General features: G+C 47.5%; 1 protein-coding gene across 1 annotated transcript in view; it reads left to right on the plus strand.

The window, feature by feature from the left end:
• Positions 1-9,495: 9,495 nt before the first annotated feature.
• INSC (INSC spindle orientation adaptor protein) overlaps positions 9,496-23,499 on the plus strand; it is a 120,568-nt gene continuing 106,564 nt past the window's right edge. The window contains exons 1-3 of the mRNA XM_032881247.1: positions 9,496-9,591; positions 11,062-11,189; positions 11,364-11,520. Coding sequence (XP_032737138.1) covers positions 9,496-9,591; positions 11,062-11,189; positions 11,364-11,520 — 381 coding nt within the window. The remainder of the gene's footprint in view (positions 9,592-11,061; positions 11,190-11,363; positions 11,521-23,499) is intronic.

A 23,499-nucleotide genomic window follows, 5' to 3' on the forward strand; every position in this document is an offset into this window, starting at 1 on the left:
TCCCATATACTTCTAGATCATTATTTCACACCTTCTCCTCAAAATCCCAATATCTCCTCCAGCCCCTGACCTTGCTTCCTACTTCATTGAGAAAATGACATCAAGCAGAAGAGACCCTGCAAAGACTCCACTAAAAGTGCTGTACACTGGTATCTGATTCCTGGTCCTCTTCTCCCACTAGTTGCTGTAGATGAACTTTCACTGCTCCTAACTAGAGCCATTTCTTCCATTTGTGCAATAGATCCCATTCCCTTCCCATGACTCAAGGGCATTGCTCCAGTTACTCTCCATCTCGCTCTCATTCTCTCCTACACCCCTCCCTCCCACCCTTGTTTATTTTGCTCCACTTCCCTAGTCTTTTGCTCTTGCTCAAATATTAGATTCATACTTGTCTTAGAGTCTTTGCTTGGACTGTTTTCCTTTTCTTGGAAAGCTCTTCTCCCAGATAACCAACCAGCTGAGTAGTAACACATAAACCCCTTACCTCTATTTACATTGATAGGATTTTAAAAAGAGTCTAACTGCGGGTTCTTCACAAAAAATATCAAAATGTAGGAATATAAAATGGGCAAAGGAAAGAATGCAATTTACCATAAAAAGAGTAATCAAAATAATGGTAATCTAGCTTTATTAATTTTGAATAATATTGACTTTAAATCAAAAACATCACAGAGATAATGAGGCCCTTATAATAATAAAACCTAACATTTTCTGACAGGTTGTAAGAATTCTAAATGTATATGCTCCTAATAACATAACCTCAGAATGTGTAAAGTAGAAATCCACAATTATGGTGAGACATTTTGATACACCTCTCTTATTAATTAACTCCTAGTATGGGAGTGCTTTATTTATGTTTCTTTCCCCACTCTTACACTGTGAAGCATCCCAAGGTCAGAGACTGCCTTGATCACTTGCATCCCAAGTGATGTTCATAGTGCCAGGCACAGGGCTACTCTTCATTCATTGCTTGCTGGACTAAATATCTAGCAATAGTGAGATCATTATGTTCTGAAATGACACATTCTTTCTTTTGGAATATTCTTTGTCTTAGAAGGGTCTTAGTCTTCTGGACTAAAACCTGTCCTCTCCCCTCTTTCCAGCTTTTCTAATGGGACTTGGGCATGGATGGGTTCTGGAGAATTTCCCTCCAGGAAGAATGGGTGTGTCTGAGGTCAGACTCTTTATTTTTTAAATTAAATTCATTTTTAAAATAATGTAACAGACACATACTTTCCATTTTACTTTAAATCCTAAGAAAGTTCATCATTTGAGGGGCACCTGGGTGGCTCAGTGGGTTAAAGCCTCTGCCTTCAGCTCGGGTCATGGTCCCAGGGTCCTGGGATTGAGCCCCGCATCAGGCTCTCTGCTCAGCGGGGAGCCTGCTTCCTCCCCTCTCTCTCTCTCTGCCTGCCTCTCTGCCTACTTGTGATCTCTGTTTGTCAAATAAATAAATAAAATCTTTAAAAAATAATAAAAAATAAAAAATAAGTTTATCATTTGAAATATGTACTTTGGGGGTGAGTATGGAGTTGCATATTTAAAATATTTTCTTGTAGAAATAGACACAATGACCTGGGTTTATAACCAAACCCAAGTTCATCTCCCTAATGCACAAAAACATAATCACTGAGGCATCAAGGACACAGCAAAGAAAGGGTTTATTTGATTGGCAGCCAAATGAGGAGATGGGAGTGCAATCCTCAAATCTGCTTCTCTCTGGGAGAGTCAGGGAAATTTAAAGGCAAATGAAAAGGTCTAGGTAAAAAGTTGCAGCTGAGCTTGTTAGTCTGAAACTGTGATCAGTTAGTCCCATTAACCCTTTGGTTGTTGGTTTCAGTCTCCACTGTCCTTTGATCATTCCTCATTCTTGAGGGAATTGGGACAATGACCATTCTAGTTACTTCTTGTTGAGATGGGGTGAAGATTGCAGTCAGAGGAATGGAAAATGTCTGTATGACTTTAGAAATATTCTTAGCTCCAGGATGAAACCCAACATTCTGCATAACCAAGATTTTTGTACTTTGGTCATTAGTTTTTCTACTATTTTTTATCTAGGGCCTTAGTGGGGATTTGTTGTAACCAAATAAGGTGTGTTTGAGGCCAGACCTTTTAAACCAAAGGTGGGTATTAACTGCAGGAAATTTAAAGTAGATCCATTGGGGTTTTTTTTTCCCCTACAAAGTCCTAGGCAGGGTATGGCTTCTATTAGAAGGGTTCTTTCTAGCTAATTATCCATTCATTCTCAATAATGTATCTGGAGGTTGGCATTAAGGCTTTTCAATTATTCAAATTGTCCAAGTTTTCATTTACTGGTGAAATTTTTCTGGAAGGTCTTATGGCAGCTGTTGCTTGTGCTTGATCCATAGCTAAAGTTCTTGCCTCTGTCTTTGGCAAGCTCTTAGCCAAAAGCTGTAAATCTGGGTCTATCAAGACCATTATGGCAATTTAGTGGCTTCCTGGACAGTTTAGTGCTTCTATAGAGAGATTTAAATGAGAGGGAAGATGTGGAGATTGAGAGCATTTGTAGATCATGGTTATTTTCTGGGTCTGGTTATTTTCCATTTGCACTGTGCACCCTCCCCCACAGCTTCTCCAACTTTTCTTGCTCTGTGTCCTGAGGAGCTGGTCCTCGGATCATACCACCAGGCCTCTCTGGTTGAATTCTGTCAATGGAGGCACTGGCTGGAGATCAGAAGAAGGAGAAGAGGGAGGTTAGGGAATTCCTTCCTTGCTTGTTGCTATGGTTTTGAGATGATCTCTTTCATGGATGCATAGCCCCTTCCATGGTTACACTGGAACACCTGTGAGCTATTTCCCCTCTGTTTCTCTAGGCTTAGAGCTGATAACAGCTTCCCCACTTGTCAGTACCTGGGTGCCTCACAGCAGGTGTTCTACTCTTAACCCTGACATAAATAGCCTTTCATTAAATTGTCTTCCATATCCCACCTGAGTAGATTTCTTTTCCTGCTGGGACCTGCCTGGACTGTGAAAATAAACAGAATATCATTCTGCCGAATGATAACCTTTTTCCTTAGTTCATGACCTCAGAGTCCTTGTCAGATATACCTGGGAGGTCTCTTAGACCAGATCTCAAATGCTATAGACTTGGCAACCCAGTGAAAGAAAGACATTGAGTTTTGGTCACAGCGGGAAAAGATAAGCCTAAGAACCTTATCTCCTGTGCTGTGTTCTTCCCATCAACTGCTGGATCTTCTCTTGATGCCATATTCACCAAAGAGACATGGGGAGAATGTATAAATTAGTACTTTTTAACTTGTAAGCAAAAGAAAAAAAACTCAAGCCAGCTTAGGAAAAATTTTTTAAAAAGTGTCATCTCATGGAACTTCCAGGACAGGGAAGCTTTTAGGTCTCATAAACCACGGATGCAAATGCTCTTCTCAGGGAAAATTTTTGGAAACCCAAGTCTTCTTCCTTTTAGGGGCTGGGTGTCTGTCTGGCTCCCTTTATATTTTCAGCATCTGGTTCCTGGGTAATCTCTGCCACTTCTCTGCTCAGTTACATGGGGTTCCATCATGCTTGAACCATTCCACAGAAGTTTCTGGTATTTCTAATATGTGACAGGCACTGCACTAGAAGATAAGGCCTCTGTTCTTGTGGAGCAGATGGTGAGAGAGGCAATAATCAAGCAAGTAAGTAAACAAGGAAATTTCAGAGAGTGATAAGTGATATTAACAGGAAAATGGCAGGGGAAAGTTCTTTTTGTTTGGGTGGTCAGGGAAGACCTCTCTCAGGAATATGACATGATCTGAGACCCTAATGGAGAGAAGAATCATGTAGAGTTTTGTGAGCCAGAGTAAAGGATCTAGAACTTTTATTCTAAGTGCAAAAATAAGAAGCTGTTGAAGACTTAGGTTGGAGGAGAATGTGATCTCATTTATATTGTTAGAGGATGACTCTGACTGCTTTGTGATTAATGGAGTCTAGGCAGTTATGGATTCAATATGGAAGTAGAACAGATAGGATGGACTGACTAGCTGGATGTTAGGAGAGGGGGATGATGAGTTAAGAGGAATTAAAAGATGACTTTTATTTTGTTTTTTATTTGATTTATGTGTTTTTGATCAGCTGGGTAGATGTGGTGCCATTTAATGACTTGCCTTAATTCCAAGTCACAACCATTTCCAGAGCCTTCCACTCTCTGGGAGGGGAAAGTTCTTTCCACCTTGACCACCTCTATTGACAGACCCTGTTCCGTCTGAGAATCTGGTCCGTGTTCTTCCAGGGCTGGGGGCAAAGTTCTTCAGAACAGCTTGGGCCACACAGTGTCCTACTTGGGACATCCCCCAACCATAATGAGGCAGGGTCCCAGCCATTTCCCCTTCTGCCTTTAGATGGTAAGCTCCTTCCAATCCCCATTTAGGACACCTCTCAGCAATTATCTCCAAACTCAGATCTAGAGTTACTGAGTTCTGGCTTGTGTAATTGCTCTCCCTAGCTTCATTTTAAATGTCTGTTTTTCAACTCTAGCCTGGTCATGATTGTCATTCCTAATTTGCTTCTTCCCCTGCTTCCTAGGGTTGCTGGCTGTTGCTTCCTTGACTCTTCAGGGCTCTGGCTTCCCACTATAGAAAATGACCCTCCCACCTCTCCTTTCCATCCCATCTGAGCTAGCCCTTGCTATCTGTCTCAGCAGCAGGTGTCCTTCCTCCTGCCCTGGGTGAACCTTTGCACCTGTATTCTTCTTTTGTACCTTGTGAAGCCTGTAGGGTCTAGAGTCTGTCAGACCTGGGTTTGAGTCTTTGATCCTCCACTCCCTGGCTATGTGATCTTGGGAGAGCTACTTCATCTTTCTTAGTCCATGTTTCCTTACCTCTACAGTGGGGATAGTTATAACAATATCATTAGATCATGGTGAGACATAAACTAGGTAAACCATGATACACAGAAAGAAGTCAATTCCTGTTCATACAGTAGTAACTATTTTTATTATTATTTTGTCCCTCTTCCCAAGACCTCACATTGTTATTTTTTGCATGTAGCCCAATATGGGGCTTGAACTCACCACCCTGAGATCAAGACTTGAGCTAAGTCGCACATTCAAAAGACTGAGCCATCCAGGTGCCCCAAGACCTCACTTTTTAAATTACCCTCAAATCTCATCTTCTTCCTGAACCTGGGAGCACAAAAAGCAGAGAAAATAGTGGACTCACTCTGAAGAGGCTGAAGCAGCTTCTAAAGCCAGGTCCTTGGCAGGCCTCTTTCTAGAAGGATTCCTGAAGCTGTCCCCAGGCCAGCCAGAGCAAACTTCTGAGAATTCAGAGGGTCAGGTAGTGTCCACTGAGTCACTCCCTCAACCAGACACCAAGACAGTGACGGGAAATTCTCTACTGTATCTCTGATGAACTTGTCCTGCTCTTTTTGGAAAGATGTTGGCCCCTTAGACTTTGAAAAGAGGGCTTCTGTCTTAGCTCAAGATGCATGGCTACAGCTCTGATACCCAAAATTCCCAGGAGCATGGGGTTAAGGAGGCTGGCCAGGAGGGAGTGTGACGGGTCACATAGCTGGCTCTGGTCTTGGCACCGGGATGACCTTTCCTCCGGAGCCAAACAGCCTTTGATTCATTGTCAGGGAGACAGAAACTACAGCCCCTCCTTTAGAATGGCAGTCTTTGAAGTTTAGGGGACATCAGTATCACCTGGAAGGTTTGTAAAGCCATAGCTTTTTGGATCCTAGCCTCGGAGTTTCTCATTCAGCAATTCTGAGGGAAGACCTGAGAATCTGCATTTCCTATACAAGCCCAGGGTCACTGATGCTGTTGGTTGGGATCATCTTGCAAAAACCACTGCCCTGGGGAATTACTTATTTCCATGTTCACTCATTCTTTTGCAGCTTGGACGTAGGGGCAAGACAAAGGGGTGGGGATCCTGGATTCTTACTTCTATTAACTTGCTCTGTGGCTGTATTTCTGGAGGTGGTTTTGGTTGGGAATAATGGAAAATAGCTTTTTACTTCAAGTCAGAGAATTTGTGGGGAGGATCTCTAAATTTAATGAAGAGATGAACAATTCAGGCTTGGGAAAGGCAGGGTGGCCCTGCAGCCCTCCATGCCTGGAATTCATGGATCTGCTGTCCAGGGCACTCCAGTCGAGTGATCTGGCCATGAAGAACCTCTAGTCCAGCCTATTCAAATTCCAGATGCTGATAAGAGGTAATATGATTGATCCACAAAGGGACCCTTCCTGCCTTGTCTCACTTAACAAACAAACCCCCACAAGTGTGTGGTGAAAAGGCCACAGGAAAAGGTCCAGAAAACGGGCAGGGCTGCCCAAGCCCCCACTGCCCTGAACTGAGCAGCCATGACCCCACAAGGGACCTACCACAGTAACGGTGACAGAGATTCTTCCCTTCATCGGGTCTCAGTTTCTCTTTCTATAAAATGATGGGTTTGGGTTAGAACCTCATTCCTGGATCAGTGTTGCTTTCTCAAAATGGGCCTGCATCACAATTCCTTGGGATCCTTGAAAATAGAGACCCACATGCTTCATGGTGTACTAGTAAATGGTCCACAACAGAATTTCCAAAACAAAGTAAAACATAGTGTAACAAAAGAGAACACCCCAATTTGTAATGTTTGCCCAGTTTCTGTGATGTAAACTAACATTCCCACCATGGTCAGTTTCAAGCTAGCAAAGTGAAAGTCACTGAACAGGGATTTGGGAAGAGAGGTGCCCCTGTGGCCCCAACTCATCACTGGCCAACAAAATCAGGATCTCTGAAGGAACCCTGGGCATCTGCATTTCCCCCCACCCAGGTGATTCTGGTGGCTAATACAATTTCAGAACCCCTGCGCTTAGAGATCTCTGAGGATCTTTCTGGCCCTAACACTGCCTCGTTCTGATTATATCACAAATTCTCACACTGGCTCTGGAAGTTGGGGCAAGTTTTCCCTTTTGAGAGCATCACAGAAGACATCCTGGGGAGATCGGTGGGCCTAGTGTGTCAATGGTGTGCTTGTAGCAGCCGGTCTGGGACTCTGGGGCCAGATTGAGCTCCTCCTATTCTCCCAGAGTGCCCTGTCGTGAAATCACACCCAGATGCAGGGCACTGCCTTGGCGTGCATGCCTCAGGGATGGAGACGGGGGTTACAGGACATGAGGGGACAGCCGTGGTTCCTGGGACCCTTTCCCAGCTCTTGTCTCTCTGGGTGCCCTGGCCTTCCTGCCGTCAGCACGACATCGTGATCTGATATCTCCAGCCCCAGACCCAAGAGCCACCTTGGTTGGCAGTGATTTCTGTGCAGGTCCCTCAACCTGATAACCTTCTCTGAGCAGTTGGAGTACAGAGTGGAGGATATTGTCTCTCACTTGGGAAGTGCCAAGGCAGAGGGGCCATCATGGAGCCCACAGGAGACCCAGTAGTAATGTAGTAATGGATAGCAGGGCCTGCACAGAGGCTGGGGAGATGGGAGGTTGGGGAGGGGAGAGTGGAAACGACCCCTGGATGTGAATTTCTTTTTAGGGACCTTGCAGAAGGATCCATTTGCACCTAACTTCAGTTAGGTTGCACATTTACTTTTGAGCTGGAGTGACCTCTGACTTTCTCTTATTCTATAAAGCAGGAGTTCTCATAGCCTGACGCCCAAAGGGGAGCATCTGAGAACCTTTCAGAAAGGCAAATTTGCACACTCAGAATGTCTCCACCTCTTAGAGCCCTTGCCTGACAATGTGATGGCAGGTTCATTTGTGGAGGGTTAGCATTCATCTCCCCTAAAATCCTTTTCCAATCCAGATGCTCCATGGGGCTGCCCTGCTGAGCTGTCCTCAGACCACAGAGGGGATGGGCTTGTGACAGCACACACCGAGGATTCTGGATGGCGATGGGGGGATGAGAAACCACAAGAGCAAATGGATATAAGCCTATGACAGGTGGTCTCTGGTGGGGCTGCTTGGGAGGAGGCCCAGGGCCAGGGCAGCCTCTGTTTTGGGGGTGTCTAGCTTAGCGTGGAAGCTTCAAACAGTGGACAAGTTCTTGGATGCTAAACTCTTCTGTCCTTCTGCAGGCCTGTTCTCTTAACTCCCTGGGCTCTGGACTTGGCTACTTGTCCTATATCATGGCCCTGCTCTGTCTTCTGCTCCATTCCTCCTCCCACCAAAGTCTTGCCATGTTTGTAATGTGGCTCCAGTTCCCTTGGGCAACATGTGCTCTTTTCTGCCTGATGCTCTGGTGCTGTACCCAGTCTCTGGTGCTCATCCACCCTCCTCTGGCCCTGGCAGCCGGGAGCCCTCCTAGGCCAGGTCCTCCACAGTGCCCAGAGTCTCTAAGGTGCTCCCCACGATCCCTTCAGGAAAGGACACAGGGTCTTCTTCCATTGACCTTGGAATGGATGCTGGGCAAACCAGATTCGGCACCAAGTTGGGGGGCTGACTGCTGACCTGGCTGGGTAAACTGTAAACCTGAAATCTTCCCTCCATTTAGCTCTGAACTTGCCCTTCCTAAAGCAATTTGTGAAGCTGGTGGAGCTGGAAAGGAAGAAGAGCGTGGAGTTAGGCTACGGGGGACCTTTGCCTAAGGTAGCTCTGGACAATTCCTGAGGCTTCTTTTGGTAGAAGGAACTATGGTTGTGCCTCTGTGTGTGTGTGCACGTGTGTGCACGCACGCATCTCCCTACCTGTGTGTCTCCATGCTCCTCTGTGTGGGTTCCTGTGCATATCTCCGTAAAGTCTCCTTGCAACTTGCAAGCTGTGAGGCCACAGGCAGGTGACTTAAACCATTTGACCTCCATTTTCCATGTCTTTATAATGGGATAAGAGTAACTTCCGTGAAAAATGACTGCAGTGGCAAAATGAAATGCACATAAGCCCCTTCCATAGTTCTTAGCACCCACTTATTAGACTATTGCTACTAGATGCCTTATGCAAATGACTTAGCCTCCCTGTGCCTCAGTTTCCTCATGTGTACATTGCTGATAATAGCAGAACCCAGTGTTGTTGTGGGGATCAGAGAAGTTGCTATCTGCAAAGTCTTTAGCACCATGCCCTAATTATTAGTGATTAGAGTGCCTATTATCTTTCTGTGTATGGTTGTATCTGCGTGAGAATCTCTGAATTTGTGAATGTCTCTGGGTAAGTCCTCTGTTTGTGTGTGTATACACATATGTGCATATGATGTATCTATGTTTATATGGTCAGGCAGGCCTCTTGTCTCTGGGTGGAGCTTGCTGTTGGCTTAAACCTGGACGCCATAAGCCAGCCAGGCCAGCGCTAGGGATGGAATTTCCATTAAGAATTAAACAGGACAGCACTGGGAAGCCAGGCAGACAGAGGGGAGGGGGTCGAGGGGGGATGATGTTCCAGCTCTGAGCTCCCTTGGACAGCCTCAATTCTGAACTGCCTTGGAGAAGGCCTCTGCCACCCTTGCCTTGAGCTGCAGGCCTTGCTGGAGCCATGGCCCAGAAGGATGGGCAAGGAGAGAGGAGTTGCCCACAGGGGCCTCCGTAGGGAGATTTGGAGTTGTTGCAGCCAGGACCGGAGCCATGAGACGTCCTACTGGGAATGGAGAGGCGGCCAGCGAGGGTAGAGGCAGCTGGGGCCTATCGGGCCGACAGGAGGCCAGGAGGCTGAACTGTGCTGTATGTATCCGGGAAAGTGTGTGTGTGTGTGTGTGTGTGTGTGTGTGTGTGTGTGTGTCGGGGAATGCAAGGTGGGAGACATTCATACAAGTGCCCTAAAGGAACCTCTAGCAAACCACGTCTGTTCCTCTCTTGCTCTGAAACCCAGGCACAAAATTTGGTCCTGGAAATAAAAGATTTCTGAGGCTCTTGCCAGTATTTATCCTGTTTATGATCTAACCTCATCCCATTACTTGCATACTAAAAAAATATCTTGGCTTTCCAGGTAGTTTTATATTCCTGATCTCATCTCATACTTTTAACACCCTCTGAGCTAGGCAGAATTATTATGATTGCCATTGTAAATACAAGAAAATAGAGTCATAGAGAGGTTAAGTGACTTGTCTAAGGACACACAGCTAGAAAGCAGTAGATGCAAGATGCAAAGTCAGATCTCTTTGAGGAGCAAGTCCAGACTACTTTTATTATACAACCCATCCACTAGGAACGGACTCAGAGTAAGATTCTGCAAACCATGCCCATTGGAGGAAGGCCATGGCCCCAAAGTCAATGCCCAGCGATGTTGGGTGGCTGGGGCCCCAGTTCTGTTCCCAGGCCCTGAGACAGACGTGATTGAGATAGGAACTGAAGCTCTCAGGGGACTGGGAGTGGAATCAGGCTCTCCTGGAAAGATGCAAGCTGCCGGCGAAGCTGGCTCGTCAGAATGACTCCAGCACCCAGAGCTGGGGTTCCCAGAGAGCTCATGCAGTTGAGTTAATTTCAGGAGCTGCGAGGTGTCCAGGGTCAGGGTGCATTTGTTCTTGTTAGCCCAGGGCTGGAAAAGGGAACAAGGGTATTGGCATCAAAGAAGAGGAGGCTGAGTTGGGACCTAGGAGCAGTCCTTCTGGAATGGAGATGGAGCTGGCCTTCTTCCCTCTGAATGCCTAGTGTGAGCATATTGATACAGTTTACACATGTGGGATTTAGGTTAGATGCCAAGGAGAACTTCCTGCCAACTAGAGGGTGTGAGCTTAGGAACGGGGTCCCCAGGGAGGCTAGGGGCTGACTTACCTTGGTGATCTCCCAGAGTGGGTAGAGGCCCTTCAGGCCCCACTGGATTCCGGGCAGGGTGGAGGGACTTGGATGGAATGACCTTGCAGCTTCCTTCGAATTCAGGAATGCAACATTCCTGAGCTTTTGGGTAGGAATCAGCCTTCTTTTCTAGACTTAGCCATCTGACACAAAGACATCCAGAGGGGAAGTCTGAAGTGCCCCAAGTTAGAAGGAGTCTCAACAAACATGTCTGTGGGTTTTGGCAGGTCGGTGGTCTGGAGGTCGGTGATCTTATATGGGTGACTTAGCTTCCAAAGGGAAGCACCTGTGGTCAATAAACCCAGGCACATTCCAGGCTTTTGGGGACTGCTCAAAGTTTGGCGGCTCTGTCTGCAGAGCCTGTGAACCGCACCCAAACCCCTCCTTGTTTTGTTTCAGCTCCAAGGGAAGCACTCGCCTCTCCTTCCCTTCCCCTCTCCAGATGTTGGCCTACAGGGCACACGTGGGCACCCCTGCCTCGTGGGCTCCCGGGTGCTTCCGAGCCCTGACTCCTGCCGGGTCCCGGGGTGAGCCAGGCTCTAATTCAGCCTGACCACGTCCCCATTCCAGCGCTCCCTGCACACCAGAGAGCGACGTCTCCACCGCCGGAGTACCAAAATAACTTCGAGGCCGGGCGGAGACTCCCGCGGCGGTGGCTGACACGGGACCGAGGCTTGGCAGGGGGCGCGCTGTCGTGGAAGGTCCTGCGGCCGCCGGGGAGTGGGCGGGCTGGGGCTAAGCGGGGCGGGGGCGCGGGGCGGCGGGCGGCCCCTCGGCTGGCCCGGCCTCTGGAGCCCCAGCTGCGTCCTGCCGCCGCCGGCCACCGCGCGCACCCGGCTCTCCGCCCGCTCCCTCGAGGTGAGTAGCGCCCCTGGGCCGACTGATTGGGGCCCTACCAGGTGGGCCGGCCTAGTAGGGGCGCAGCGTGCTTGCGACTCTGGACAGTAGGTGTAGGAGTGGCAATGGGCAGTGGAAGGGAGTGCCTGGGTAGATGTGTTAACATGTGGAACTTTCTAGCATGTGTCCCAGGGTAGGAGTATGAGTTCTGAGAGAGTATGTCCCTGTGTGTGTGTGGCTGGGGTGGGGGGGGACACATGTAGGTGGGCCTGGAAAGTGCCCACAGGTGGCATGGGTGTCTCTTTCCTGTACTTATATTCCTGTGTAGGGTAGGAAGGCTGCAGGTGGGCTGAGAGAGGGCACCCGTGGGGACGGTTGACTGTGTGTGAGTGAGCCCATGAAGACAGAATAAGGATAAAGAGTGTTATCTGAACTCCGACTTTCTAGGGTGACCAAACTTGTCCCCAGCTGGGGTGCCTTCTCTGTGGGTCACTTTGGCGGCTTTGGTTTCTCAGGGCTGTGAGCAGGGAGGGAGCTCAGTGTCTTCCCCTGACACTGGAGTAGATGGGGCTCTGAGGGACCCCAATGGGCTGGCCAGGGTGAGGAGACAACTTGGGGTACCCACTGTGACAACAGAAGGAGCAGGAGGACAGTGAGAGTGGATGGACAGACCACACAGTTGTGCACACTCACAAACACTGAGAGGGCACTCACACCCACACACTCACAGCTGCTCGTGTACATACATTCCTACACATGCACACTAGCCTTGCACGCACTTCCAGTCAGGACATCCATGCAAACACTCACGCACTTCCAATACATACACCTGTGGACAGTGACATGTATGCAACACGCGTAGAATGTGTATATGCACAGATATGCCCCCCTGGCTTAATGTACTCTCAGCCTCCAGATCCCCTTTTTAGGTCCCCTTTAACCTACACGTAGCACCTTGGACAATGAGTCCAACAGGCTGGCCACAGTAGGGACGATCTTAAGTTAGGGATTTTGGCTGCAGGTTCTTCAGGGAAGATGGTAACACAATGCCTTTGGTGTTTCCCATTTGGTCTAGAACTGAGGCTGCCCACGTAGCCTGGGGCTTAAGGGTCTGGCCTTAGAAACAGCTTTTATCCTCTTATAAATGAAAAGGCCAGGCTTGCAGGCTGAGGCAGAGCATGGCACCTGTAATTTGTACTAGGCTCTAGTTTGCACTCTGGATTCTCCCTGCTGTAGAAAAACCATGAGTCTTCTGTGGGCTGGGACCATGCAGTCATTTGACAGAGAGGGACAGTGAGTTGAGCTGGGCTGATTCTTTGACTTTGGTCTTAATCAGTCCTGTTTTGAGTCTCCCATCTCCACTAGACTGGAAGGGCTGCCTTTGGCTTTGCTCCTCCCCCTTCCCCCAGTGGTTATCTCTTCCCTCGACAGAATCTTTTTCTCCCTGATCTTCTTCCTCTGGGGACCAATGGGGACATACTAAACAGTGCTTGGAGGGGTAGGTGACCCAAAATCAGGTTGTTGTTGTTGTTGTTGTTGTTGTTGTTACTGTTATTATGGCTTCTAGACCTTTTCCATCCAGGTCATTCTCCTCTGGACAGGCTTCAGTGGGGTGCCCAGACTTATGTGCTCCTTCAGCCGGGAAGTTAGAAAGATGACATTGACTTACCCTTACTTAGGGTTTATGGTTTAGTCCAAGGAGTGCCTGAGCTCTCACCCCACCAAGTCTCCTTGTATGCGGGGAGAGATGATCTTCAGCCATTTGCTGAGTGGGGTGCAGGGATCTATTCTCTCCTGCCCTGGTCCTCAGCCTGACCCCTGGGGATGGTTCAATAGGCAGGCTGAGGTCAGCCTGGCAGCCTTCTTGCAGAGTGAAGGAAGTCTGCACACTTTCCCCGGCCTTACCCTTTGTAGGGCCCCAGCCACCTTAGGACTCGAGACAAGACTGGAAAACTGGAGGACTCATAGTGACTCAGTCCTGATCTATTTCCTGCCCCCCGCCGCCTCTTAATCAAAGACGTATACCTGCCAGTCAGAACTTCAGAACAACAATGTAGAGCATCAGGGCAACCCCACTAAGTTCACATAGTTCCAGTTTAAAGAGGAGAAATCAGACAACAGAGTAATAGTAATAATCACATGTGTAATAATGGTAATAGAAACATATGGATTGAATCTTTAAATGTGCTTTATTTCATTTACTTTTCACAACAACTTTCTTAGGTTAATAGTCCCATTTTTTTTCCTGATAAGGAAACTGAGGCAGAGAACGCTCAAGGGATTTCTGTAGGTCTCTGTGACTCTTGAGCACATGACCGAACCTGTGGGTTTCTCTTCCTACTCTAGCTGCCAGGAGGCTCTTAGTCTGTCATATTGCTCCAGCCTAGTAATTGTGTTCATTGGAAATCTGGCTTGACTTCTAATTTCTGCTTTAACAACTACATAGTATACACATCTTTAAACGTAAACTCCCACATCCTTTGTAGAAAGAGATCAGAATAAATAAATGAACAACCAGCAATTAAGCCTTTTATTTGCCTGTGAGGATGGGAAGCGTGTTGCCTGGATTTGTGGGGGGACAGCTCCAATTTCAAATATTTCACATTGTTTCCAAGCCATGTCTCAATTTTGGCTTCTGTATGTTTGGCCTTGGATTCATGACTATGTCTTGGGGCTATTCTTTCTAGTGGCTCTGAGTGATAATGCCTATCTCTGTGCTGGCTCACACAATGGGGATTGTTGAGAATGAATTGGGCCATTGATAAATGCCCCTTGCTCTCAGGACTTCAGCGCCCAGCGCCTCCCTGTCTCAAAAGAGTGAGTGTCTGGATGCCCGAAGGAGTTTGACCCCTGCCCTAAGCCTGGCCCTGACCCCATGGCCACCCCTTCTTCATGTGACCCTGTCTAGGCCCAGGGCTCTGCTGGGAGGTCTGTGTCTCTTGGACTTGAGCTCTGCCTCCCCCACTGTGGACCACATGGTCTCCGATCATGATGGCTCTTCTATAACCAGAGCTCAGGATGAGGAGTCTGGGCTCTGAAATGTGGAGGCTTTTCTGCTCCCTTTCCTGGACCTGTGTGGGCATAGATAAATGCTCACTTTTTTCTCCTTCCCATTGAGGGGGTTTCAAGTCTACCAGGTGGTGAGGGCATCATTTGTCACCTCTTATCCATAAGAGATGTTGGTCACTAGGGGCCTCTGTATGCAGGGCAGGGCTCTGGCTGCTTTGAAAGTTGGTGAGACTTCTAACTAACTGACTCCAAGACTGACCACTTTACCCAGCCCTATTAATGTCTGACAGGGGAAGCAGTGGGGGGGGGGGCGTGTTTAGTACTAAAGCATGATTAGAAGGACTCTAATGGCGGGCTTTCAGGCACTGTATTGGGATTCTGCTTCTCTATGTATTAAGTCACCAACCCCGCCGCCCCCACATGCTGGTGGCTGTTATTAACTACATTTAAGACTGAATCTCCCCAAAATGTTTGGTTTCAAAGTGGGAAAGAGGAGTCATTGGTCTGAGGCGTTGGGAAATACCTGGTGCTGGGAGATATGCTGGTGGGGGGCAGTGGAGAGGGTAAGGCGAGTGGTTTCCTCCTTCACTAGTAAATGTCATCTCAAAAAAGGTAAGACAGATTTGATTGTGTCTCTGATAAGGATTTGGGGTGTTCTCAGGACTTTTAGCTCAACCAAATGTGAACAGGCTTAAAATCCAACAAGAGTGTGTGGCCGGCTCAGCAGTCAGAGTGGCTGGGGGAAGTCTTATGCAGGGTTGCTCCCATTTGTTTACTACCTGCTAAAGGCCAGCCCCTTGTGGGTTCTTTGCATCTTTTGTTTCATGAAACCTCTGCAACAACCTTGTGAGAGAGGCGCTTCTGTTTTAAAGATAGGGCAATGGAAGCACAGCAAGGTTAAGTAAGAGCTGGCCACGAGTCCATCCCAGGTCTGTCTGCCGTCAGGGTCTGTGGTGAATGTCTGCTGACCACTCCCCCAGTTCTAAAGCTCTGAAAACAGGAAAATCCACCCCTTGGGGACCATTGGGGAAGGGCTAAGGGCTTGACGTCTCTGACTCTGGGACTTGAACATGAGCATCCTCAGCCTCACCAGTCTCAAACGGAGACTGCCATGCTGTGGGAAGCAGGGGTGGGGTGGGGAGGTCTCTTGGATTTGGCAGGGATCACCCCCACTCTCTTGGGGTGGGCAGCGCTGGGCCTCTGTGGTTCTACTTCTCCCCTGGATCGGTCTCTGCCTAGGGAATGGAGGCTCTCCCGGGACTCTGTGATCCAGCCAGCTCAGTCTCCCTCCCCCAGTTCCAGGGTCCCCTTGATGCCAAGCTCTGGGGGAGTCTAGGATTCGCCGAGGATGTCTCTGGGCAGACCAAACCCTATTTGGCATGATGCAGTGTCTGTAGACATCAGCAGTTTGGCTGGGTAATTGTGTGTACTGTTCACTTTCTGCAGGAGAAATGGAGGTTTTGTCTTACAACCCAAATATCCTGGGTTTGGAAACCATGTAAAATACAGCCTGTGGTCTGGGAGTTTGGGCCTGCACTATGAGCCTGTGTGTGGTGCTGGTTTAAAGGACATGGTTGAGAGACAGAATGATGGACTCAGGCTGTCTCCCTGCCCCTGATGGAGGATCAGGGGAGGGTTGTACATTCCAGCCATGTGCAGAGAAAAACAGACAGATCTGACCTGAAGTCTCAGTTTCCCTATCTGTAAAATGGGGTTCCTTATAATGTTAGGGTGTTGCTAGTGCTAGAGAGTTTACTGAAGTGTAGTATCTGACATAGAACAGGGGAACCATGAATGGCATATATTTCCTGAGTATCCCCCTCCCTTTCTGGGGAAGAACACCAGACTGATTGGCAACAGTCCTGGACTCCAGCTCTAGCTCAGACTCTGTGTTATCTTACTTTCTCGGGGCTTCACTTTCCATGTGTGTACAATAAGGGAAGAACAAATTTCTCTCACACTCCGTGGTTTTTGAGGATAATGAAGTCAGGGGGATCTCTCAGAAGACACAGAACTCTCAGTTACTATTATTCATTTATTCATACCACACATATTAATTGAGACCCTGGGGTGTGCCAGGATCTGTGCAAGGCACAGGGAAGTGTGAGCAGGGCATATTCTGGTCTTCTAGCTGCAGTCAGATCATGTGGCTTGTGAACAGTAAGCAACAGGCCTGTCTGTGGGACATGATTCCAGCAGCTACAGGACTCCTTGCCATATCAGAAGAGGACCTAACTATCTTCTCTTACTAGAGCAAATCAGAGAGGCCCTCCCAGAGGTGAAAACTCTTGGTCTGGATCTTGAGAGATAATAGGAGGTTTCTAGCCCTGGAATTAGCCATTTCTCCAAGAAGCTCTGGATCCTTTTAGTGGAGAATGGTGTTTAGAAACCAAATTCTGGGGCAACGTGTGCTCCTTGCTTTGGGTGTGTCATTGCTTTTATGCCCTCTTAGCAAACAGAGCTAAGACATAGACCTATATGTCCATATTTATTTCTATGATTAAAAGTACAAGAAATTATTATCTATTTTTAGAAAGGAAAAAAACCCCACAAGTGACTGAAATAGAGAGTAGTAGCATAAGGGTACTTTAGATTCAGTGGTCAGAGAGGGCCTCTTTGAGGAGGTGATATTTCGTGAGAGCCTGGAGTTTGTTTTAATGACAGCGACCTTAATTAAGACAAGGTGGAGAGGAGGTAGAATCAGGTGACCAGTCAAATGCAGAAAGGGAAGGAGACAAAAAAGTCAAATGGACTCTCAAACTCAGCATGTCTGAAATGGAATTTCTGTGCTCTTTCCCTGTACTATCCCATTCCTGTGGGGTCCTCTTCAGATATGTCAGATCTCCTTGACCAGCTCCTTCATCTACACAGCTTAATACATCAGAGTGCTGGCAATCCTCCTCAGCACCTCTCTTCCCTCAGAGCCCACGTCCCATCCCTCACCAAGTCTGGTTGTTGTTCTCTTGTAAATATCTCTGAAATTCATCACTTCTCTCTGTCCATTTCCACTAGGATCACTCTGGTTCAAGGCACCGTTTTCATCTTTCTGGAATACCACAGGAGCCTCCTAACCGGTCCAGCTGTATCCATGCTAGCTCTCTCCAATTTGTTGATTGCAGAACAGCTAGAGTGTCTTTCAAAACACAACTTGTTAATGTCATTTCCCTCCTTGAAAATTTTTCAGTTGCTTCCTGTTGACCTTAAGATAGAGACCAAACACTTTAGTAAGTCCTACAAAGTCTCGTTTGTCCAATGCTACCACCATCCCCTGTGTCTTCCTATCCAGCAACCCCCTTCCTTCCTTCTGCCATGCTGGTGTAGTCTCAGTCCCTTGGGCTTGTCAGACTCCCTCCTACCATTGGGCATTGCATTTGCTGTTCCTCTGCTTAGCACACTCTTCCTTCATGTCTTCACATACTGAATTTGGACTTATCTCTTGGTTTGTAGCTCAGCTGTCCCTCCTGTGACCTCCACGACTATGTCAAATCCCATTTTGTAAGGCTTTAAAATACCATTTACCTCCTTCAAGGTTTTATCACAGTTGTAACTTCACCTTTATTTATAATTATCACATGATAATTAATGTCTCTTTTTCCTATTAGATCATGAGTTCCATGAGTGCTGCTCATTGCTTGGTCCTAGCAGTTAATATGTTACTGAGACATGCTGCAAATATTTGTTGGATGAATGAATGAATGAAGTTTTATCAGCTGAGCACCCAGGTAGATGGTGGTGCCATTCAGTAGAATAAAAATTTTAAGGAAGAAGTAGATTGTGGGGGGAGGGAGATAATTCATTTTAGGACATATGGCATTTGAGGTGCCTATCAGCCCCTCCCCTTCAAAGATCTTACCATCTTTTGGGCAACACAAATTAGATTTGTCATTCAGCAGCTTTTGCAGGGGGGACTGGTGATAGATGACATCTAATTCTTAGAGGATTTTAAGGAGCTCCCTGGAGGAGGGAGCTAAGTCACAAGGCATTCCTGAGCTGTGGCTCACCCATCTACCCTGGTTTGTAGAGGATACAGGAGATCTGAGAGGCCTCCAGGTGGTCCTGACTTGGCTCCATGGCTGCTTTTATGAAGGATCTTAACAAACTTATGAAGGCTCCTTGGAGCTTGAGAGTTATTTGCATGATATGTGGAACAGGAGCTGACAGTCTTCTCCCCACCCCTGAGGTTGTACTAGACTTAGACCTACAAGAGCATTTGGAGAGTCTTACTAAGCCCAGGGAGCCATCCTTGCAATGAGGCCATTAGCTCTGGGACAGATAGCCTGTTCAGTCACTGTGGCTCACTGACTTTTCCTTTCCTCACTCACCCATTCAATGATCTATTTGGTCTTCACTTAAGTCACTTACTCCCTTCACCCTCCTTCAACACTCACCTGTCCAGCCACAGACAAGAATTTATGTTGGGTTTGTAGAGGGACTCAAGACTGGTGAATCGCAGTCCCTCTTCTTCATCCTTCTTTCACATGGTTCTCACACCCCAGAAGCTCAGGCAAAGAGACCATTGGGGTGGAGAGATGTCACTGTGCTGTTTGAGGGCCATGTGTGATTGCAGGTTGTTAACAGGAAGAAAGGGAGACCAGAAGCTGCCACAATGATTGCCCTTCTATCTCACTTTCTATTCTTCTAGTGTCCTGTCCCCCCTTTCGGTGTGATATGAGCTTAGGCTCATATTGAACTCCTCATATTAGGCTCCTTGAACAGATAAATGGAAGGTGGTAGCTGGGCTCTGCAGAGGTACTTGGGCCTGAGGTCCAAAGGGCCAAGAGAAACACAGCTCCATAAGAGTTCCACCATGGGAAAGAAGATGCTTTTGTTTGCTTCTTCATCTTCTACCAGAACTGTGCTTTTAGCCTTGTGGAATTTGCAGAGAGGCTGGCAGGAAGAGGGAAAGCAGAATTTTACAATGTGGCCTTAGGAAGCAGGCAGTAGACTAATCCCGGCCATATCCCCTCCAGAAGATGTCTTTCAGTTCTCTTAAGTTTTCCATTTACAAAGAACCCCTAAGAATGTGTGCTGTCCATCTGTTGTAATATTGGACAGGGCTAGAACTGAGCAGACACAAGACAATGTCAACCATATCAGACAAAAACGTCTTAGAAAAATGCCCGAAGGTGTCAGGGATCTCAGTTACAGATCCATTCACTGAATCCCTCACTGATCCAGCCAGCAACTATCCACCTAGTACCTCCTCTGTGTCATGCATTGTTCTAGACACTGGAGATACAGCGGTGAGCAAAACACATGCTCTTGTAGAATCTGCTTCCTGGTGTGGGAAGATGGACAGTAAGCAGGTTGATATACAGCATGTAAATGGTCCTGAGCATTGTGGAGAAATACAACAAAGGCAAGGGAATCCCAAGTGTGGGAGAAGGTTTATGTATCTATACAGGGTCAGGAGGTTTTTTTCTGATGAGCAAATATTTAACCAGAGGCCAGGAGGAAGTGAAAGGGCAAGCTGTGTGAATATTTGGGGGAAGAGAAAGGTGGAAGTCCTGATGAATGCTTGAGGAGCGTGAAGGTCCATATACCTGGAATGAAATGAAAATCAAAGAGTTGAAGTCAGTGCAATCATTTGGTGAGGTCACGAAGGCTACTAGAGAACTTTGGCTCTTAATCTGGGTGATACTTGTGGACATTGGAAGGTTTTGAGTAGAGAAATGACATGCTCTGGCTGCAGGGATGGCAATTTGATGAGAGTAGGCAGGAAGGCAAGTTAGGAGCCTATTGTAGTAATGCAGTTGAGAGATTGTGGTGGCCAGGACGGAGGTCCACTTACTCATTTATTTCTCCATCCATTTCAGTCTTTCTTTTACCAGTGTGACATGGCCTCTGTCTGAGGCTTTTCATCACTGTTCATCCATTCCCTTGTCCCTCCATCCTCTGTCCAGCTATCTTCAAGGCAAGTCTTTACAAGTCTTTACCGGTCTTTAGTAAGTCTTTACCTGCCGCACATAGAGCATGATGCTAAAGGCTGGTTGATTGGAACGTATTCTTCAAGGACTTGGACCCCAGCAGGGGGTGCTAGATACACCCATGGGAGATCACCAGTCAGTTAGAAAACCAAGTGGGCCCTGGCAAGCCCAGAATGAATCATGTCAATGCTTCAGTATTTTGGATGCCTTGTGGTTTGGGGAGTGTGAGTATACTTCCAGGAGGAGGCCACATTTATGCTGAATCTTGATGGGTGGGGGCAGCAAATCAGTTCTGAAGAATAGCAGGGAACTTGCTTTGTGGCTTGAACATAAAGGATTGGGGGGAATAAAGGGTGGTAATGCCAATTGAGGTGGGGTGGCCTGGACCCAGGGTCTGGGGAGTCATGAGAGCCAGTCTAAGGAGTTCAGACTTGAGTTAAGAGATATTGGGGAGGGGCGCCTATGTGGCTCAGTGGGTTAAAGCCTCTGCCTTTGGCTCAGGTCATGATCCCAGGGTCCTGGGATTGAGCCCCACATCAGGCTCCCTGCTCAGCAGGGGGCCTGCTTCCTCCTCTCTCTGCCTGCTTCTCTGCTTACTTGTGATCTCTGTCAAATGAATAAATAGAATGTTTAAAAAAAAATAGAGAGATAATGGGGAGACGTAAGAGGTTTTCAAGGAGATGTTATGAAAGCTGTATTTTAAGGGGCTGAAACTAACACCGGAATGACTGGAGTAGGCTGGAGGCCAACAAGAAAACAATTGCCTTGTGCCAGCTTTCTTAGCCATATGACCCATAGGTTCCTGAGAGTGGAGAGACTGTTGAGGTGGCCCCCAGGTGCCCAGTGGGCAGGAATGCAATGATGTGGGGGCTCTAATGGCCAAAGATAGCAGCAGGTGATGTGAACAGCTATCACTGGGACAAATTCCAGATGTCTCCTGTAACTCACCTTTGAGCAAAGAACATAGAACAAGCTGAGTTGTGGGCAGAACAATCTGGAGAAGAGTTTGGGTCTGGCCTCTGGCCATGATGACTTTTGTAGAAGCTTCTGGGGAGGGGGTCATGGGATTGTGGGAACATAAATTTCAGAGTAGAAGTTCATCTAATCCACTCCCCTTCTCTTCCAGATAGGACAATTGGCAATTGGTCCCCAGAAGGGACATAAGATGTTTAAGACCATATAGAGCACATGTGGCAAGAGAAAGGTCAAGCATCTTATTTGAACTCCTGTTGGGGGAATTACAGATTGAATTATACATTTATATATTTCTTTCAATGGAAGAGGAAATTCTAAGAAAAAGAAAATTGTTTTATTCATTTACTTCTCTGTCATTTAGCTGGGGCCTGATACAGAGCAGATGCTCTGTCCACACCCCTGCCCCAACCATGACCATACAATCTTCCCTCTTGATCCAGACCAAGAAGGTGTTAGACAGGTCTCAGGCTGGGCCAGAGGTGGGCTGCCTGCCGATAGGGATAGAGCCTGGTTCTGGATCCCTCATGCACTCGTGTGGCCTGGCCTGTGACCATTTCTACTGCAGTTGTACTTAGAGCTCTTAGCAAAGGCTCACTGGGGACCACGGGTGTGAGTGAGTAAAGGGGGTGGCTACCCATGAAAGTGACTGCCGAGAGGGTAAGGAGACAGATGTGTAATAGGCCGGGGTGTCCCGTGCCTGAGGTCATTGCAAGAGACAAAGTCCCTGCCCAGCAGGAGATAGAGAGCCTCCCCTGTGGGAGTCAGCCCCCACATAGATACCTGGGATGCATATTTGGGACACAAGTCCAGAGTTGGTCTTGTCTGAGGCTCAGCCTCCAGAGACTTCACTAGACCCACTTACTTGCTTTTCTGTTGTCCCAGCCAGCTAGAAGCCACTTGCTTAAGAACATGTCCTCTCATCACAGCATGCAGAAGTCTGCAACTTGAAGGCAGGATTACAGATGGAATTGTCCTTTGACACATTCAGGGTCCTAGTGGGGAGGGCTGAACAGGAGACAGTTTTCTGAAGAGTCTCAGGGATTTGGGCCGTAGCTCCTGCCAGCCCAGGCCCTGTGGTCTGGGTCAGTACTGGGTTTGTAATTGGTTCTTAAGCTCTTGGTCAACACGTACCGTTTGTCTTGTACTGTGGATTGGCAGAGGGATTTCCACACGGAGGAGAGTGACTTATCCTCGTGAACAAACTGAACTTGCAGATGCAGGAAAATAAGTGCCCCCAAGTTCAGCACCCCTCAGTGAGCACCCTGGAGAAGGCAGGGGCATTTTTTTCAGGTGACAGGTCATCACACTCTCTCTCCAAGGGGGCATTGTGGGCCAGAGTAGACCAGCATAGATAGCATCATGGGCCAGTATCAGGACGGAACTGAGAGGGAGGGAAGAAAGCACTTGAATGCTAGTCTGGGTTCAGCCACGAATTCACTCTGTGACTTGGATAAGTCATTCAGCTTCTCCTGGGCTTGGTTTCCCTTTGCACAAGTTGCAGGATTGGAAAAGCCAATTCTTGAGTACCTGTCCTCTTATAACCTTCCGGGTTTCTTGCTTACATTATGTTAATAGAGATTTTTGGTTAGGCCCCAGCTTTTAGATTTCTATCTTGGTCCTGGGTTCATTTTTTGCTTTGCCTGAAATCCCACTGTTCTAGATTCATTCCTTCGGGTCTTTGAAGAGACTCTTATTCCACAGACCATATTGCCTAACAAAATCCCTCTTACTTTCATGACCTCATGTAGAGATACAAAGCAGTGTCCACTCCATTATTATATTTCAGTCTTTACAACAACCGTGCCAGATTAATCAAAGGTGTATTATTATCTCCAGTTTGAGAAAAGAGGCCTGGAGAGGTTAGTAACTTGACCAGGTTCACAAGGTTAGTTATTGGCAGAGCTAAGAGGAGACTGTTGGTTTCTTAACTGCTGGTCTGTTTTCTTTTTGTGCCACATTTTGGGTTTGGCAAGGAGTCATAAGGACTGTATGAGATGGGGGCTGTGGGTTTTTTTTTTTTAATCAGGTAGCAGAAGTATCAGGATAAAAGCATGAGCCCCCACACACGGGTGCCCCGTAAGGTTAAAGT

The sequence above is a fragment of the Lontra canadensis genome, unplaced genomic scaffold (assembly GCF_010015895.1).
Source record: "Lontra canadensis isolate GAN:19392208 unplaced genomic scaffold, GSC_riverotter_1.0 scaffold74, whole genome shotgun sequence".
NCBI lineage: Eukaryota > Metazoa > Chordata > Mammalia > Carnivora > Mustelidae > Lontra > Lontra canadensis.